This window comes from Pleurodeles waltl, chromosome 11, assembly GCF_031143425.1.
Source record: "Pleurodeles waltl isolate 20211129_DDA chromosome 11, aPleWal1.hap1.20221129, whole genome shotgun sequence".
Classification (NCBI taxonomy): domain Eukaryota; kingdom Metazoa; phylum Chordata; class Amphibia; order Caudata; family Salamandridae; genus Pleurodeles; species Pleurodeles waltl.
Window position 1 is genome coordinate 982,785,885 of NC_090450.1, and position 20,381 is coordinate 982,806,265.

General features: G+C 42.9%; 1 protein-coding gene across 2 annotated transcripts in view; it reads left to right on the forward strand.

Moving 5' to 3' along the window:
* GOLGA3 (golgin A3) overlaps window positions 1–20,381 on the forward strand; it is a 133,123-nt gene that overhangs the window by 44,418 nt on the left and 68,324 nt on the right. For both annotated transcript variants that reach the window (XM_069215266.1, XM_069215265.1), the window contains 4 exons: window positions 11,795–11,907; window positions 13,360–14,051; window positions 15,066–15,177; window positions 17,730–18,036. In XM_069215266.1, the coding sequence (XP_069071367.1) occupies window positions 11,795–11,907; window positions 13,360–14,051; window positions 15,066–15,177; window positions 17,730–18,036 (1,224 nt within the window). The remainder of the gene's footprint in view (window positions 1–11,794; window positions 11,908–13,359; window positions 14,052–15,065; window positions 15,178–17,729; window positions 18,037–20,381) is intronic.

Sequence of the window (20,381 nt, forward strand, 5' to 3'; positions counted from 1 at the left end):
GGGGGTTTCGGGGTCAGGCCACACAAGCCAGTACCTCACATTCAACACCGTCTACCTACCAGGGACAGTACCAAAGGGGAGGCTTTCGGGGCCAGTACAGAGGAGGACAATTCCCTAGAAACAGGGGAAAATTTCAAAGCCCAAAAACACCTGCAACCAAACGGTGACTCACAGGTCACTCATCCCCTCCACACAACACCAGTGGGGGGAAGAATAATTCAGTATTACCAATCTTGGGAGGAAATAACAACAGACACTTGGGTCTTAGCAATTATCCAACATGGTTATTGCATCGAATTTCTCCAAATCCCTCCAAATATACCACCAAAAACACAGAATATATCAAAACAGCATTCAGACCTTCTGGAAATAGAAGTTCAAGCATTACTGCAAAAGAATGCAATAGAACTGGTACCAGGTACACAAATAAACACAGGAGTTTACTCACTGTACTTTCTAATACCAAAAAAGGACAAAACACTAAGACCAATCCTAGATCTCAGAACACTAAACACCTACATCAAATCAGAACACTTTCACATGGTCACGCTACAAGAAGTGTTACCATTGCTAAAGCTACAAGACTACATGACAACCTTAGATCTCAAAGACGCATATTTCCACATACCGGTACATCCCTCGCACAGGAAATACCTAAGGTTCGTATTCAAAGGAATACATTACCAATTCAAAGTATTGCCGTTCGGTATAACAACCGCACCAAGAGTCTTTACAAAATGCCTAGCAGTAGTAGCTGCACACATCAGAAGGCAGCAAATACACGTATTCCCGTATCTAGACGATTGGCTAATCAAGACCAACTCACTGACAAAGTGTTCACACCACACAGATCGTGTCATACAAACCCTCTACAAACTCGGTTTCTCCGTCAACTATGCAAAATCACACATTCTGCCGTGCAAAGTACAGCAATACCTAGGAGCAACAATAGACACAACAAGGGGAATAGCCACTCCAAGTCCACAAAGGGTTCAAAATTTCCAAAAAGTTATACAAACCATGTATCCAACACAAAAAATACAGGCAAAGATGGTATTACAACTCCTAGGCATGATGTCCTCATGCATAGCCATTGTCCCGAACGCAAGACTGCACATGAGGCCCTTACAACAGTGCCTAGCATCACAATGGTCACAAGCACAGGGTCACCTTCTAGATCTGGTGTTGATAGACCGCCAAACATACATCTCGCTTCTATGGTGGAACAGTATAAATTTAAACAAAGGGCGGCCTTTCCAAGACCCAGTGCCACAATACGTGATAACAACAGATGCTTCCATGACAGGGTGGGGAGCACACCTCAATCAACACAGCATCCAAGGACAATGGGACGTACATCAAACAAAGCTGCATATAAATCACCTCGAACTGCTAGCAGTTTTCCTAGCGTTAAAAGCATTCCAACCCATCATAACCCACAAGTACATTCTTGTCAAAACAGACAACATGACAACAATGTATTATCTAAACAAACAGGGAGGGACACACTCGACACAGCTGTGCCTCCTGGCACAAAAAATATGGCAATGGGCAATTCACAACCACATTCGCCTAATAGCACAGTTTATTCCAGGGATCCAGAACCAACTTGCAGACAATCTCTCTCGAGATCACCAACAGGTCCACGAATGGGAAATTCACCCCCAAATTCTAAACACTTACTTCAAAATTTGGGGAACACCTCAAATAGACTTATTTGCAACAAAGGAGAACGCAAAATGCCAAAACTTCGCATCCAGATACCCACACAGGCAGTCCCAAGGCAATGCCCTATGGATGAACTGGTCAGGGATATTTGCGTACGCTTTTCCCCCTCTCCCTCTCCTTCCATATCTAGTAAACAAATTGAGTCAAAACAAACTCAAACTCATACTGATAGCACCAACATGGGCAAGGCAACCTTGGTACACAACACCGCTAGACCTATCAGTAGTACCCCACGTCAAGTTACCCAACAGACCAGATCTGTTAACACAACACAAACAACAGATCAGGCATCCAAACCCAGCATCGCTGAATCTAGCAATCTGGCTCCTGAAATCCTAGAATTCGGACACTTAAACCTCACCCAAGAATGTATGGAAGTCATAAAGCAAGCTAGAAGACCATCCACTAGACACTGCTATGCAAGCAAATGGAAAAGGTTTGTTTGCTACTGCCATAATAATCAAATTCAACCATTACACGCATCTCCAAAGGATGTGGTGGGTTACTTACTACACTTACAAAAATCGAACCTGGCCTTCTCTTCCATTAAAATACACCTCGCAGCAATATCTGCATACCTGCAGATTACCCACTCAACTTCACTATTTAGGATACCTGTCATTAAAGCGTTTATGGAAGGCCTCAAAAGAATTATACCACCAAGGACACCACCCGTTCCTTCATGGAACCTCAACATCGTCTTAACAAGACTCATGGGTCCACCTTTTGAACCCATGCATTCTTGCGAAATACAATTCCTAACCTGGAAAGTTGCATTTCTCATCGCCATCACATCTCTAAGAAGAGTAAGTGAAATTCAGGCGTTTACAATACAAGAACCTTTTATCCAAATACACAAAAATAAGGTAGTCCTAAGAACCAATCCTAAATTTCTACCAAAGGTTATTTCACCGTTCCACTTAAATCAAACGGTAGAACTACCAGTGTTCTTCCCCCAGCCAGACTCGGTAGCTGAAAGGGCACTACATACATTAGACATCAGAAGAGCACTAATGTACTACATTGACAGAACAAAAGAAATCAGAAAAACAAAACAACTGTTTATTGCATTCCAAAAACCTCATACAGGAAACCCAATATCAAAACAGGGTATAGCCAGATGGATAGTTAAGTGCATCCAAATCTGCTACCTTAAAGCAAAAAGGGAGCTGCCCATTACACCAAGGGCACACTCAACCCGAAAAAAAGGCGCTAGCATGGCCTTCCTAGGAAATATTCCAATGCACGAAATATGTATGGCAGCCACATGGTCTACGCCTCACACATTTACTAAACACTACTGTGTAGACGTGCTATCCGCACAACAAGCCACAGTAGGTCAAGCTGTACTAAGAACTTTATTTCAGACTACTTCCACTCCTACAGGCTGAGCCACCGCTTTTGGGGAGATAACTGCTTACTAGTCTATGCACAACATGTGTATCTGCAGCTACACATGCCATCGAACTGAAAATGTCACTTACCCAGTGTACATCTGTTCGTGGCATTAGTCGCTGCAGATTCACATGTGCCCACCCGCCTCCCCGGGAGCCTGTAGCCGTTTGGAAGTTATCTTCAACTTTGTACATTTGTAAATATATTACTTAAACCTTAATTGGTACATACTTATTCACTCCATTGCATGGGCACCATTACTAACACACACAACTCCTACCTCACCCTCTGCGGGGAAAACAATCGAAGATGGAGTCGACGCCCATGCGCAATGGAAGCAAAAGAGGAGGAGTCCCTCGGTCTCGTGACTCGAAAGACTTCTTCGAAGAAAAACAACTTGTAACACTCCGACCCAACACCAGATGGCGGGCTATGCACAACATGTGAATCTGCAGCGACTAATGCCACGAACAGATGTACACTGGGTAAGTGACATTTTCATTCTTTCTCCCTGCGCCATAAGTCTCTTCTTGGCTAAAATTTAAATCATTAGGTCTTAAAAACAAAATTTCTCCCAGGAATAAACACAAAACAAAAATTCTGCTTGAATCCTTTCAATTCAGAAGAGATACCACACCCACACTTGAATAGTAAGCTCTGATGCTCATAATCTGTAGAGGATTTTGGATACAAAACATCATTCCATTACCTCAGTTGATTTACATCGTTTGAGGTGTATCTAAACAACACTATTCCCTTGTTTGCTATTACATTAGGCACCTTAACCTCTTTGAAAGGTTAACTTAATTGTATTTTCTTAATTTAGTTTTTTTTAAACATTGTCTGGGGTTAGTGTTGTAAAGTGTCCCTTTTTTGGATGGTCACCCCCCACTTTTTGCTGTCAAATGCTGTGTTTTTTTTACCTGTTAGTGTACTGAGGCCTGCTAACCTGGCCCCAGTACCAATGCTGTTTCCCTTAAAGTATATGTTGAATTGCATAGGGCAGTTGGCAAGCACCTTACCACCCCTGTAAGTCCCCAGGAAATGGTGGTAAATGGGGGTACCAGGGCTGCAGCACTGATTGGGTCACCCTGAGTACCCCAAGTAAAAAAGAGTCTGCAGAGCTGCCATATCAGCCTGCACGAGCAACCTGCTGCTCGAGTGAGACTCTGCCCACACCAGGTGCAGCAAGAGTACCTGTTACTGCCCATGGACAGGTCAGTCACCCCTAAGGCAGGTCCCCTCTAGGCCAGGAGCATATATGCCCGAGATGTAATTTAAAACGCGATGCTGGCCTGAGTAACCGGCGGTCCGGTGGATAACATGGGTTGGCATCTGACCATTGCTCAGATGTCCAGCTCTGCAATGGCCCAGCCGAGTCCCACAGTGTTTGGTTTCAAACACTGCTTTTTTACCCTGATCATGATGCCCATGTTTAGGATTAAAAAGCAGATGCCCTTGTGGCATCCTTAGAGGATGCCCACCAAGTACCCAAGTCCTGTACTGTTTTGGCGGGCTCTCCTGAGCTGCTGCTGCCACAGACACGAGTCTGACCTCCTGCCGGTGGTGCTAGCCACACCTCTCTCCCAGGCTGGCTAGTGAGATTATCATCATGGCCGTGAGCCTCAGAGCCTCCCTGGCCTTTGATGTGCTGAAAGCTGTCTCCCCAGTGGAGGACAAAGACCTTCCTGCCCTGCCCGGCTGGGCAGGTGGAAAATTAACTATGGAGGAGACGTGCACCTCTCTCAAACTAGCCACACCTTTGAGAGTGGGCTAGGAGGTCTGCACGGCCAAGGAAGGGTTCTGCCATCTGGGCAGACCACAAGAATAGTGGGTTCTGGCTAGAAAGTAATGTACTCCCCACAGGAAGTTGTCACTGCAGGGGCGAACTAGCTGCAGGGACAGTAGTCAATTAGCCACGGTCCCTCACACCCTTAAACTAGGATTTAAGGGCCTCCCCTGGCACCAGAACGTAGATCTTACCTGGAAAAGAAGAGAGAGGCACGAAAGGACGTCTGCACCAACAACTGGACCTGGATCCCAGCCCCAGGGCGAAGAAGAGGACACAGAGTGACTTAAGGGGACCAGTACTGGAACCCAGTGCCTGACCTGTGCTAGAGGTGAAAACCCATTGCTCCTGACCAGAGTGACTTCCCCAAGGAAGACTCCCTTGATTAATGGCACCTGCAAACTGCAGGAATAAAGAAGTGCTGAGGTTGAAGAACTTCAACCTGACTGGCTCTGAGTGCCTGAGCCCAAAGAAACTCAGTGCCCATCATTTAAGGAGTGGGAGTGGGGCGCATGTGAAGTTTCAAGCCTCTGTTTCCTACCAAACCACCTCCCGCCGCCAGAAAGGTTGTGGCCCACCCTTGCAGCTACCAAGGCTTGTTTGTCACCTGCATTGAAACCAACAGCCACATAACAGTCACTGACTCTAGAGCACCCCCCAAGCATAGGGACCGACATTGCCAGCGACCCTCTCCCTGTGGGTTTGCAGCCTGAAGGAAGTGACTTCGACTGGAGCAGCAAAGCAGCTTTGGCACGACCAGCCCGGTGATTGACAGCTAGGAGCTACCTCTGCACCTGGAGCCACCGGATGAGGTGTTGAAGATCCAAGCGTTGAATCCTGGTCCTTGCCCCCTAAAAACCTCTACATCCAAAGGGTAGAGTGTGAGTCCACCCCCGAATCCAGTTTTGCAACGAAGTGCAAAACACACCAGCCACTGCGGACTGCTCAGAACTAAGGACAGCCAAGTCACCTCTGCAACTGGACTCCCCGGGCAAGGTAACAAAAGTTTGACTGGGGACTCTTGGCCGAGGTCCCCGCAGGACCTCAAGTTCCCGTGGGTCCGCAGGAACTCACCCTAGAAGGGCCAGAGTGCACACTGCTATTTCTCCCATTGACTTCAATAGAAACCCTTTAAATCTGCAAAGTACTTAAAAATTCACAACTCCATCTGTACAAAAGCTACAAAGTTTATTTTGGTGTCTAAATTAAGATTACAATCTAATCTAGTTTTCTATAATGATTTCTGTTGAGTCATGTCATTTACTTATTGTCCATTTTGTTAATGTGAAATGCTTTACACATGCTCCTCTAAGAAGCCTGACTGCTCTTTGCCACACTGTCATGACTGAGCTAGGGTTTACTGCGAGTGAATCCAAGGTCCACTACTGGGTATTGTTGGTATTCCATGGTAAGACTACCTAGTCATACCATATAATACCTTCACGTTTCTATAGTTAGCATTAGGGTTACGTGTTATTTTTCATTTACTATAATTTAAAGTAGTAAAGCGTTGATAACATTGGTTGGGACTAGTGTTCCCTTTTGGATATGCGGTTCTCTTTTTTTTAATGCAATATCATTACATATTTTACACTGCAGGCAAAAGCAACACAAACGCCCAACAGGCACCATATTTGTTGTGGTTGCTGGAAAGAGGGCATGTGCTTTGCAGCTTCTTGATGGCATCAGGAAGTACCGATTCTCCTTGCCTTCCCTCTGTGGGCCGCTTGAGAATTTTGGCTGTGAAGGATTTATAGAGACACTGGTGTGCCCTGCCAATTTTTAGACAGTTACAATACGTGAGCAATGCACAGGCATCTCCCCATATGTTTTCATGATGTGTTTGTGTGTCCTAGATTTTTGCACTTGTTGCCAGGGAGGAATATTTTAGTAGTTAGTACCCTCTTTCTGTTTGCGCCAAATGGCTAATTTGATCAGAAAACCATGGTGGTGGCCATCCACATTTCTATTAGATACAATAGTCCAATTAATTTCTTTCCCTTCTTTAGTGGGACTTATGAGCGACTGTAGTGATAGATGCTGCCCTATTTTGTGTCCACAATAGTGCCTGTAATAGAAATAACAGATGCAGGGATGTGGAATTCCTATAGCCTGACACCCAAGACATATTGATTGTTGTCTAGGACAAAAAGTATTTTTGTCCTTGGGACAAGTAGCCCCAACCCTCTGCAGCACAAACCCCTTGGCCAGTTTACAGTACATTATTGCTGAGGGAAGGGTATTGTCTGTAGTTAAAGTAATATTTGTGTTTATATGTTAAAGCTGTTCGAACTTGTATTTATGATTCATTAATGCAAAACTTTATTATTAGGGCAAGCGCTCTAAAGAAATCTTGTAAGCCTCGGACTGCACTTCTGACACTGGTACCAGTTCTAAAATGTATACACACACTTGCAAAGTTTAACAATATGAGGCTGAGTATAATACTCCCATATTGCTCTCTGATTCGATGCAAATATTTGCAGAATCTTGAAGGCAAGATTGATGATTCTTTGCTTTCAAAATAGATTGTTCTAAAAAAAAATGCAACTAGGAAAAAAAAAACATTTTGCTAAATTACTGTGAAAGTTTATGTACTATTACTTTGAAATGTTGTTTAGTAAATGCGTTGATGCATGCTAGTATTTCCAAATAATATTCATAATGGAAAATCAAGATAACAGGTTTAAACAGGATTATGAAAACCATGAAAATAAACATACATTGGCAAAGCCAAAAGGTCTTGAATTGTTGGTCAGCTCTTTGGTTTTGTCAGTGCATGGCTTGTTTTGACATGTTTTTTCTACAATTTTATAGGTGTTGGAGCTGCCGGGCCCTTGCCATGATAACAAACTGTGGCAAAAATAATAACGTTTTTTTTGTTCTCAAAAAGTAGACATTGCCACAACGTTCCCAGCACTGAATAAAAAAACTGCTTTGTGTGCCGATATGCTCCTTCTGAAAGAGCAAAATAATGTCGCTCACAGTAAAGGCAGTCAACAGATAGCTAGGGAAAGATATAGAATTTTAAGAAAAAACAAAAGGTCTTGGTTAACACCAGACCTACTTAGGGGCCCAATTCTTAAAGAAAGCCACACAAGTGCACCCATGGTACCCATGTCCTTGCATTAGTGCAGATTTACAGCTTTCATGAATTTACAGTAGTAGGCCAGGAAATCTTGTATAAAATATTTGTGAAATGCATTTTGACACAAGCAAATATGCATGTGTAGATTTGCTCATGTGAAAACATGTTGAGTGTTTACAAGTTCACTTTCCCTCCAACCACTTTTTCCCAACCCTGGGAGAAATTTTACTTCTTCTCTTGTCAGGAGTACATTTTCAACCTTTCTCAGTATGTGAAAAGATCTGAGAAGAGCTGGTGAAAACCCCTAAAACATGCAAGTTAGTAGGTTTGTACAGACTCAAAATGGCATTCCAACTCTGGAACTATTAGTTACCACTACCTCCAGCCCCAATATGTAGATCTGCAGACAGGTGGCAATATAAGGGAATTGCTAGTATTCAAACCCTAGTTTAGCAGGTGCCGGGCATAATCAGAAAGGCTATAATCAGAGCTCTTACATAATGAAATTGCTGCCATAATTTGTCACCGTACTACGTTGCACCAAAGGGACAAGTGGATTTTTTTTTTTTACCGGGCAAGTAGATTTATGGAGCAACCTGTCCCATGGACAAGTAAATATTTTATTAATTTCCACACCCCTGAGTTGGCAACACTACTGTGCTAAAATTCTTACTGACATCGTGTGAATATCACAGGACATTTGCTGTGAATGCTCTGGTTTCACAGGGCCAGTTAAATTTTTCAGTGTTGTACCTGAGAATCATCTGGAGTCCTCCAAAATAGTGCTGACCAGAGATTTCTAACTCAGTAGATTTGTTATGTAGTCTGGTTTCACAGAGAAGCGTGATTGTCCTTTGTCTTGCAAAGATGTCTTCAGATGCCCTAAGTTGGATCAGGCCTAGAACAATCTACTTTGCCCACTCACTATGGCGAGTCATATTTTATCAGGTTGAGCTATTTTTAGGACCTACTCGTTCATTCTGGCGAGTTGACAAAGATCAGTTGTCCTGTTCAGTCAGAAAGTGAAGGAGGAAAATCTTGTTATCTTGTCACATTTGTGCTATTTTCAGAGGCAGAGGTCAAAAGTCAGTTTGTCTTCTTACAATTAATTTTCCTTTAGACTGCAGACTTACAGGAGTTTGTAAGGTGAACTGCCTGAGCTGCTGGACAAAGAGTGTGAAACGAAAGGCTGTACAGTGACAGGTTTTTCCTAACACACAACATTTAAATAGCTAGGTCAGCTGTACAAACATTTCAGAATATATATTCAGTCGTTTTGAAAACCTATTTTTTGTACTTTTGTGATGAAAAAAATATTTCAATAGGATGAAAACAAATTGGAACACTTTATTTGGTGATGTGATGTGCAAAAGATAAATGTGTTCTGAAACCCAGTTTTCACAAATTATTGTTAATATAATATACAGTTTATCAGTAAAGCTGCTAGTTAGTGGGAAGGTTTTTGGACCTTTCCTGGAAACTTACTATTTGTAAATGACATTACAGTCTGCTACCACATCATGCTTTAGTAATATATGTATTAAAAATGAGTGGTTAAACAAACTGAGAAACTTTCCTGATGGCAGTGCTATTAGTAAACCAAGAGACAAGTCATGGATCATGTAAACCCTCTGTGTGGGCTGGATTATTATACATTAGGAAATATTTAGTCTATTCAATCAAACAAGAGGTTTTTTTGTACAGCAGAAATGCTGAACTCACATATTTGAAGGTGCACTCATATGTGAGAATGCTGAAAAAGGCGACTATAAAATAAAATATTTGGCAATTTGAGACCGGTTTACAGATCAAGTACATTATAGTTAGGCGAGTAGATTAGTCAAGTTACTCAACCTGCAGGTCTAGTAACATTTTTATGATTTTTCGAGACCTGTGGATACACATCAAGGTAAGATTGTATGGTGCTGTACTCCAGCATCCTTATCCCAATTTTAGTCCCAATCCATCAAGCATCTAGTCAGTTGTTTGCGGGTGAAATAGGGTGGGATGGAGGAGTCCTTACTCAAAATATGAGAGTTTACTAGGGTTGTACAAAGTTTCAACGTTTTGTCAAGTACATCAAAAACAGGGCTTGAAAATCTACTCGACCACTCGCTATGGCCAGTTTTATTTTATGAGGTCGAGCTATTTTTAGATTCCACTCGACCCTTCTGCCGAGTGCACAAAGAAGAAGTGTTCTATTCAGTCAGAAACTGAATTAGCAGTTAAGATGCTTTTAAATCTTATCCTTGTCACATTTGCTCTGTGTTCACAGAAAGTGGTCAAAAGTCAGTTTGCCTTCTTGCAATGCCAATATGTTTCCTTGTGAATGCAGAGTTCCAGGCTTTTGGAACGTGAACTGTCTGACCTATGTGAAATGAAAGGCTTTTGGCATCAGGCTTTTCCTAATAAACAACATTTATATAACTAAGTCAAATTTACAAACATTTCAAAATATATTTCAGTAGCTGTGAAAGACCATTTCTTGTACTTCTGTGTGACGAAAAAAATATTTTAATAGGATGAAAAAATATTTGAATAGGATAAAAAAAAACAAAGTCAGAACACTTTACTTGGTGAAGTGCAAATGATAAATGTTTTCTGAAACCCAATTGTCACAGATTGTTGTTAATACACTACATAGTTTTATCAGTAAAGCTGCAAGTTAGTGGGAAGGTTTTTGGACATTTCTTGGAAATTTACCATCTGTAAATGGCAGTGAGCTACCACATTAGGCTTAAGTAATATATTTATTAACAGTGAGTGTTTAAACATAAACTGAGAAACACTCCTGCGCTGATGGCAAAGCTATTAGTAAACTAAGGGGCAAGTCATGCACGGATCATGTGTAACCTATAGGTGGTCTAGATTTATTATACATGGAGAAAACATTTAGTGTATTTAATCAAAAAAAGAGGATTTTTTTTTTTTTTACAGCAGAAATGCTGAACTCGCATATTTGAGGTGTACTCATATGTGAGAATGAAGAAAAAGTAAACTGTAAAATATAATATTTGCCTAGGATCACACAATTTGAGATCCATTTCTAGGTCAAGTACATTACAGTAAGGTCAAATAGATTATTCAAGCTGCTCGACCTGCAGGTTTAGTAACATTTTTATGATTTTTCGAGGCCTGAAAAAATGTGCAAAGCTTACCAAGTTCTACATTATTGCATGTCCCAAGGGATTAGGACTTTCACAGGGAGTTTCGAATGTCCCTGGTTTTAGACCTTTTTGTTTTGTTTTCTTTAGTGTCATTTAGTGCATCTTTTTTTGCGAGTATTGAATTGCTCTCGAGGAAAGGTTATGGAAAGTAAATTAGTACGTAAATGCTCATGAGTTACCTGCTTCAGTGCCAAGTGCAGGTAAAAAGTATGCTTTGCCCTAGAACATAGGGAAGTTCTACAAACTACACAAAGATGGGTGATCACAAAACTTTGCTTGCATCTGAGAAAGCTTTCACACCCATACTGGCATGCTTCCAAGACGTCCTTGCAAGGTAACTTATTTAAGGACTGCTGGGTTCCTTCTTTGCATTTTCTGTGATGTTTCTAGTACTTTGTTTTTTGGCTTTATGCTGATAACTTGCGCACATGCTGTCTATATCTGTAATGTTTGACTTTAAAAAGCACCCGGGACGTGGGGGTGGGTTGCTGAGGCATAAGCATGGTAAGAGAGCGATGTTTGTGCAGAAAGTGGACTCACTTTGTAACCGATTCAGAACAGTTCTTTTTTGCAGTGTTTACTGTACATTATGAACGCCATGTTTATTTTTGGTTTTGAACACTGCAGGCTCCACTGATGACCCTCTGCCACTGGAGAGGGAGGAGCAGATCCGACTGCAGGCCCGACGTCGCTTGGAAGAGCAGCTCAAACAGTACAGGGTACAGCGACATCAGGAGAGAGTAAGACCCTTTGTCCTTGGGCCGTTAAACTAGTGAACTCTAGCACGTTGTTTCCCAGTTTAAAGTCTTCTCAGCTTGTGTGCCTTTTCGTTACTAATACCGACTCGTTACCCCCAACTTTATGCTTTTTTTATGAAATACGTTTATATGTGTCTTAGCCTTCCTTCAACATATATGACAACATGCACATTTAATTTGGCTAAATGGCAGGTCACAGTAACTGTGCTGTGTTTTTAATTGTTTTTCCCCATTTGAGGTTGTTCTTCAGCAGTGCATGCTGGCATCAAGCTTTGGAAATGTTAATGCCATGTCTGTGCAGGCTTCTGATGACAGAGAGCACCAGCACACCTCAGCTAAAAGATCAGGCAGGATAGGTGGAACTCTCAGATACGTCCAAGACTTCTTTTGTTCCAGGGAGTCGAATAGGAAGAAGACAGGAATTGTGGTAGGCTGTTCGTTTCTTGTTTGCTCAAACAGGGAGATACATTTTGAATGATGAAAACTTAGCAAAAAACACACAGGACCCACGCAGTGGTCAGAATGTCTGGGTTTCCAGCGATAGGATGGAAATAACAAGACACAGAGCTGTGCTGTTATTTAATGAGCATGTTGCCGTTCAAGAGCTATTTTGTTCCATTGACTTGCTGGAAAACTTGACCTCGTATTTCTTAAAGTTCTACACTTTGTTATACTCTGTAGTTTTTAGATTGTTAATATGCAACGAAGTCTACAGGCTGTCCTACTTGACATTGAATGTAATCAGTTCTAGCCCCACATTTCATTGCTATTTCTAGGCTAGAACATGTAGATCAGTGGTTCCCAACCTGTGGTCCGGGGACCCCTCCGAGTCCGCGAAGCCTCCTCAGGGGATCCACGACTGCTTAGAAAATGAAATAATATTAACAGATTTGGTCTCCAGCATTCAGTAATGACTCATTAGGGGGTACACAGAAGTAAACATTTTGGGAACCACTGATGTAGATCACTTACCTTGGAGGTGGCCTTGTGCTTTAGGAACATCTCCTGACTGACCCACAGAAGAGATCCAAACACTTCAGGTTTTGATACCTATTGCTAAGCTAAACAATCATAGCTGTCAAAGATGGTGATGTGTATAATCTTGCAAGGCCCTACTGTCCTCTAAGGCAACATTCTAACTTTCTTTCTGCTGAAAAGAGGAACCTGTTTTCCCTGCCATTCAGGTATATCTTTTGAAACATGCACAGTTTGTTGGGATGCCTAGTTCATTGACTCTGACCTGGTCATTTGCTCTTTTGTTATGTATGCTTAAAATATCCTCGGCATTACAGACATACATAGTAAAGCTACACTGTGCAGTTGTATAGTAAGATACCATTTTGGCAGTGGTGAATGCAGTTATAGCAGTTTTTAAAAACGTTTTATTTCACTAAGCCTTTTGGTCTGAGGTTATGTAATTCTGATCTCTTTCAGTCCACACATTCTACTCCCAAAAACCGGCCTTCAAGCACACTGGACCCAGAATTGATGTACAACCCGGAAATCCTTCCACGGGCCAACACAGTCGCCTTAACCAAGGAGTACTCCTACATGCGAACCAGTGTCCCACGTGGGCCTAAACTAGGCAGCCTAGGACTCCAAGTGCCCCCCAAAGAAAAGAAAAGCTCTCGTTCTTCCAAATCGAGCAAGATCCGATCACTTGCAGACTACCGGACGGAAAGTGCCGAGCCCTCCAGCGGAAGTTTTGTTGCAGCAGATTCATCTACTGGATCTTTGAAGCAGAACGGCGGAAGTCTAACTTCTGTCGTGTCCGAGGTCAGCTTCACATCTGAGGCAGACGAGAGACTGGAGCTGTCTTCCTTAGCTGGGGACAACAGTTCGGAGATTGATGGAAGTGAATCAGGAATGAGGCTGGATGGCAATGAAAGTGACAGCTCAACCTACAGTAGTGTCTCTGCTGGCACAGGTGCATATGGTTCTTCTCTGGCCATGGAGTGCAAGCGGGAAGCAGCATACACTGTGAATGGCCAGGAGATCACCCAGGATGCCATGGGGCAGTTCCCTTTGCTGCATGATGTTCTTCAGGCAGCTGCAGCCGAACATCAGAACCAAGAGCAAGAGGTTAATGGTGAAACGCGAAGCCGAAGGGACAGTATTTCTAGCAGGTACATTTGGAGCACATTTTGTTACTTTATTACAACAGAATCTGTCAAATTATTCAGTCTTTGGGGTATCATAGAATACAAATGTGTAGTTCACTTTTGTTGACTGCTTATGAGGGACTAAATATGTAATTTTGCTGCTTCTGAATGTCAATATTATGTTATGTTATGCAAAATTCATACTCTTAAATCACGGTTGGTTAATAAGTCTTCGTTTGTTGCTGAAAAAGAAATGAACCATGCGAACAAGCAGCATTTTGCTGCTGCTTCCCACGATAGGCAACATCTGCATTGGTAGGGTTAGTTGTGTGTTCAAATCATGAATGATCCAAGTAAAGGAAAGTGACACAAGCAAACCGTGCTTCTAACTAAGGTCATGTCCGGTGAGAGGACTGAGACTTTACAATGTGCAAAAGAGTCCTGCATTCCTTATAATTTTGCAAAAACAGCCATAAATTCATGAAAATCGAGTTTTTGGAAACGCTCATCGGGTGAAGTGATTTTCCATTATAACAAACTTCCAGTGGGGAAGGAAGAGGGTGGGGAATTAGATCACTTTGCTACTACGGTTGTCGGGAATTTAGGCGGTTTCTTACAGAACTGTGTGTGTACAAAAAAGAATCCCTGCATGGTCCAATAAATCCTTCCGGCTTAGTGTGATGATGTAAGTATAAAGTTTGTCTAATCATGGAAATTCAAGCATGTGAGGTTGTGTGTACTCTGCATATGAATAGCATGAGTTCTGCAGAGGGGATAGAGTTGCTTTATTAGCTGAAATAAATATGAGCCTTTCAAAAAAGCCATCTGGTATTTAAAGTGAAAATGTATTTGACCCTGCTCAAAGTTTATCATTCCAAGCAGTATATTTGTACACAAAAGTACTAGTTCACCTCTAGTTTTTAACAGACAAAGGCTCTCTGAACAGGCTCTTGAACCTCTTCTGCATTGCTGAGCACATTAAGTTCTCTAATTCCATCCTCGTACTGTCACCTACATCTGTGGTGGTCTCTCCTGCAGTGTCTCCATGGAAAGCTCCATTGCAGGGACTCATGATGAGCTGCTGCAGGTTCTCAAAGAGAAGATGAGACTGGAAGGACAGCTTGAATCCTTATCTTCAGAAGCCAGCCAGGTACACTGAGACGTTTGCACGCGTTATTGCTTTTATTCTTCCCGTTTTAGTAATATTAACCATTCCATCTAACACGGCACTATGTCTGAGGAGTATGACAGAAAATGTTAATTGTATCTGGAGAATCTCAAACATGACATGCTCTAAAGAGCAGAGCTTAGTGTGGTGATTGGGTGGAGGGATTGGTTGAAACCGGAGTAGTGACATCAGGTAAACAGCGTTACCACATATAGCTGGGAGGGCACTAGGCCACACGTTGTATTGTTCACTATGTCCTATTTACATTACAGATTGAGCCACACGAAGACAGCTATTTCCTAGAAATAGAACATCATGTTGCAACTGTAGCCCATTAGAGCAGATTCCATCTTTTCATTTCATTCTTCCACTTTCTCTGCAGTAAAAATCAGTAACTAGTGTTAGAAATATAGATGTAGGGATTTCCTTTGTTCTCTGTTTTATGAACCAAAAGTGTCTTGTTTTACTTGAAGTGTTGGTAGTTCTCTGTGCTAGTTTTTTGACTCAAGGCCACGTTGTGTAGTAAAGTAACTTAGAGTTGCACACCAGTGTAGCCCAATGAGGCAATTGCTGTCACCTAAAGCTAAATCCTTTAGTTTTATAGCCCTTAAGCAACCCTAAGAGAGCAGTTTGTCTCCTGCCTCTTCTTCCCCTTCACATTAGTCCTTAGTAACATAACACTGATAACACTTGCTTGGTCATATAAGCTGCCAGTTAAAGATCAGTTGAGTTCACCTCTTGCAAAGCGTGGTAGGTTCAGAGAGTCACATGGGTCTGCTCCTCCTGCAAATGTGTCAGAAAGCTCACTTCTTCAACACTAATAGCTTCTTTTTAAGTGCTGAGGTCTTCCTTTTATGTTTCTGTCCGTGTTAAAGTTGCACTCTGCCTCAAGCTTTAAACATGCACAGTTTTGATATTAGATAGTGTTGCTCACTGGTAATTAGTTAAGTAAGCCCCAAACAATGCTGTTTTAGCTCCTACCAAAGATGAACCAAGCCAACGTCCTTGGAGCTCAGTATAAATTAGCTTCAGCAGGATGAGGTCTGCAGCATCAACATTTATGGGATCTAATGGCAGATACCTGTGCTTGGATTGAGAGCATTGTGTTCATGATGCTACCTGTAGGTCCTACCAGGTGTTCTGCAGCAGAGGCAGATGTTTTTGCTATGATTCATTTTGTTTTGCTTTAATATGAGCTGCTAGTAATGTGTGGGGCAGGTGAGGTAATGCCACCTAAGCAGACTCATCAGTTGAACATGCTTTAGTGGACTTGTAGATTTGCTTTTAATAGCACTTCCTTTCTATGTGTGACCTACTGTCTGCTTATGCATTTATGATCAAATAGCCATGTCGCACAACAAGATAGTATGTTATTCACTGCTAAAGTTCTGAAACCCAAGCTCCAGTGGGGCACAAGCTATGAGAGAGTTTAAAAAGAAAAATCACTTTCAGAGGCACAGAGATATAAGATGATCTACAACTTTCTTGGTATTTGTTTAAACCAGTGGTTCCCAACCTGTGGTCCGGGTACCCCTGGGGGTCCGCAGAGCCTCCTCAGGGGGTCCTCGACTGCTTAGAATATTAAATAATCTAAATAAATTAGGTCCCTAGCTTTCATAATGACTCCGTAAGGGGTCCCCGGATTCCAATAATGATTCAGTGGGGGTCCCCAGATTCCAGTAATGATAAAGTGGGTGTCCACAGATGTTTTAACCACTGGTTTAAACTGTTCTTGTGGTATTTCCTTGATGTGTTGGACGGGGCATGTGTACTGGGACAACGCCTTCTCAAATTGATGAGTCTTCTTTTTAGAAAGTTAACTGCAGCAGTGTTCTACCCCAGACTCTGGGGTTCATGTTGGCTGGCGTGAGGGGTACACTGGGGTTCTGTTTGGCGGTGTGGCCCACATGCCCTCAATGTGGCTGTGGCCATGGCCATGTGAATGTGATCTGTGGGAGAGATCAGAGTAATTTTAGGCCACTTGACTAGATTGTGGGTGTCTCTCCCTGGAGCCATATCCTCCATACAGTCATGCAAGTGTTCCATGTGAACTAGGAAGAGGCTGGAAGTTGGAGCCATTGAAAGCTTATTTAGTGAACGGATACCTCATCGGGGATGGTAAATTAGAAGTGGCTATATAGTGGTTCCGATTGAAGCCAGCTCTTCACAGTTATTCCTCGAGATAGATGCTACAAATCGCAAACTTATGGTGGTATCTGCTGGTGTGTCCAAAACATAAGACATAGTACATTAGCCGCATAGGGGCTGAGGATAATCTTGTTGTTAATCCAAATGATTGTGCTTGGATTGCCACCTTCGCCGAACCTATAGCCATGTTTTCTTTCATACTGGTATATTGGAAGTATCACCTACATTGCTTTGTGCTTTGTGCTTTTGCACAATATTTGTTGTGTTTGAGTCAAGGTAGTGTTAATATTAATTGTAGATCTTTAGGTCAGATGGAATGTGACGGGTGCATTTCATGCACCAACCCGTGTTTAGTCTCTGTGGTGATTTTGTCTGTTTCCGCTCAGGCCCTCAAAGAGAAGACCGAGTTGCAAGCGCAGCTGGCGGCACTGAACACAAAGCTGCAGGCACAGATGGACGACAGTCAGAACAGCCGACAGAAGCAGCAATCCCTGACTTCAGAGGTCGGCACGCTGAAGCAGTCCTGCTGGGACCTGGAACGGGCGATGGGGGAACTGCAGAACAACCTGGAGGCTAAGAGTGCCAGCTTGGCATCAGTCAGCAATGACTTGCTGGTGGCGGAAGAACAATATCGGAGATTAATGGGAAAAGTGGAAGACTTGCAGAAAACTATTGTACTGAAGGATAACACGGGTGAGTGATCTCCAAACGCCATCACAGCAGTTAAGGAGTCTGTTGTCCCTCTAGCCTGCCGCATATGTGCGACAACATAGGCTCCACGCTGTTCCTTTCCTCCTCTTTCTCATGTTTTGTTTTTTGTCCCATCCCTGTTTGTGACCTTTGTAAATGCTGACCGTATTTCTAAGACTATTAAGTAAAAATCTGTTATTTTTTGTAAAGGAGACCTCTGGTAAGAGTTCAGTGATATGTCTGGAAAACAATTTCGGTATCATTTTACTGTAGTTCAGCAACTAAGTGTAGTCCCTATTTGCTATATTATCTTTCGTTTAGCAAAGTTTTTGAAGCCTGACATTCACCTTTTTGAGACTTCCGGACGCCCATGATCGACATAAGAAATGAATTCTGAAATGTCTCTCCCGGTCCAGAAGGGGCAATTTCAACAGATCTGTGAAAAACAAATTGCAATGCAGATACAAGTTTCTTTATAAATATATGTTCGATGGCATGTGGGTAAGTGACATTATCCATATATATATGTATATATATGTATGTATATATATATATATATATGTATGTATGTTCGATGGCATGTGTAGCTGCAGATACACATGCTATGCATAGTCCTGCCATCTAGTGTTGGGCTTGGAGTGTTACAAGTTGTTTTTCTTCAAAGAAGTGTTTTCGAGTCACGGGATCGAGTGACTCCTCCTCTTTGGCTCCATTGCGCATGGGCTTCGACTCCATCTTAGATTGTTTTCTTTCCGCCATCAGGTTTGGACGTGTTTCTGTTCGCTCCGCTAGTTCGAGGCGGTAAAATTCTAAAAAGTCTCTAATTCATCGGTATTGTTTCGATCGCGTATCGTCTCTCATCGACACTTTGGTACTGGCAGATCCAACTTCTTTACTCGCCCTTCGGGCACCCGCTCCCAACTCGGGCCTGGTCGGACCGACCGTGTCGAAGCATGATGGACCGGACCACATTTAGCTTCTGTCCTCGGTGCCACGCCAAGTTCACACATACAGACCAACATCTTGTCTGTAATCTTTATCTATCTCCAGACCATCAAGAGGATACTTGTGAGGCCTGCAGATCCTTCCGCTCGAAGAAGACTCTACAAGACAGAAGAGCGCGAAGGTAGAAAATGGCGTCGAGAAGCACCGAACGTCTCGACGTGGAGGAGGAGGAGATCAGACACATGGTTGTCTCCGTTCGAAGTTCCGACTCCAAGCAAGAGTCCGACGAGGACAGACCAGTCACGGCAGGACAGCACGTGAGTACGCCTGTCCCTGTCCAATCCAAGCCCAAACACAAAGACTCTCGGTGACCAAGCAACAACTTCGGCACCGAGAAAGGCCACGCCACCGAAGCCTTCGGACTTGAGCCGAAGCATAGGCTCCGAAACAGGCACACACCGACCCATCGAGTTGAAGCCTCGAAAATCCCTTTTGGAGCCCAGGCCAACGTCCACTCCCGGTCTTTCGATCCCGAGAAAAACAGCTTCGCAGCCGAAAAGACCCATCTACACATAGGAGCATGGACTTTAGAAACAACTTAAAGAAAGCCATAGATTTTCAGAGGAACTCAAACAAATGGAGGACATTGATGAAAGGCAGGCCAGAATTCATTTTCATAAAGACACTGGCAAGATTATAACTGCACCTCCTCTGAAGACTAAGAGGAAGCTAGCCTTTCAAGGACAATTGGACACTGATCAGCCACCAGCTAAAGTGCAAAGGCCTAAGCAGAAATCTCCACTTCCACAATTTTCACCTCATCAGTCTCCACTTCATTCTCCTCACCTGATTGTCTCTCCACCTACTACTCCTACACCTGCATAGTCTCCTGGACACTCTGCAGATTCACAACACGACAATGTCGACCCATGGGATCTCTATGATCCAGATCCCATTTCCGATAACAGCCTAGACTGCTATCCTTCCAAACCATCACCACCAGAAGATAGCACTGGGATACACTCAAGTTCTGTCTAGGGCTGCATCATACCACAATGTTGCCATGCACACCGAGCCTTTTGAGGATTATTTTCTCTTTAATACATTATCCTCCACTCACACTACTTATCAGTCCCTTCCCATGCTTCCATCCACATACATTTTTTCAAGAGACAGTCAAGGCTAGGATCATCACTCCCAGAGTGGAGAAAAATTATAAACCACCTCCCTCTGACCCAGCATTCATTACTCAACAACTGCCTCCTGATTCTGTAGTTGTAAGTGCGGCAAGGAAAAGGGCCAACTCCCAATCATCTGGTGATGCACCACCACAAAGACAAGGAGAGCAGGAAATTCGATGCGGCTGGCAAAAGAGTAGCATCGCAAGCAGCCAATCAATGGAG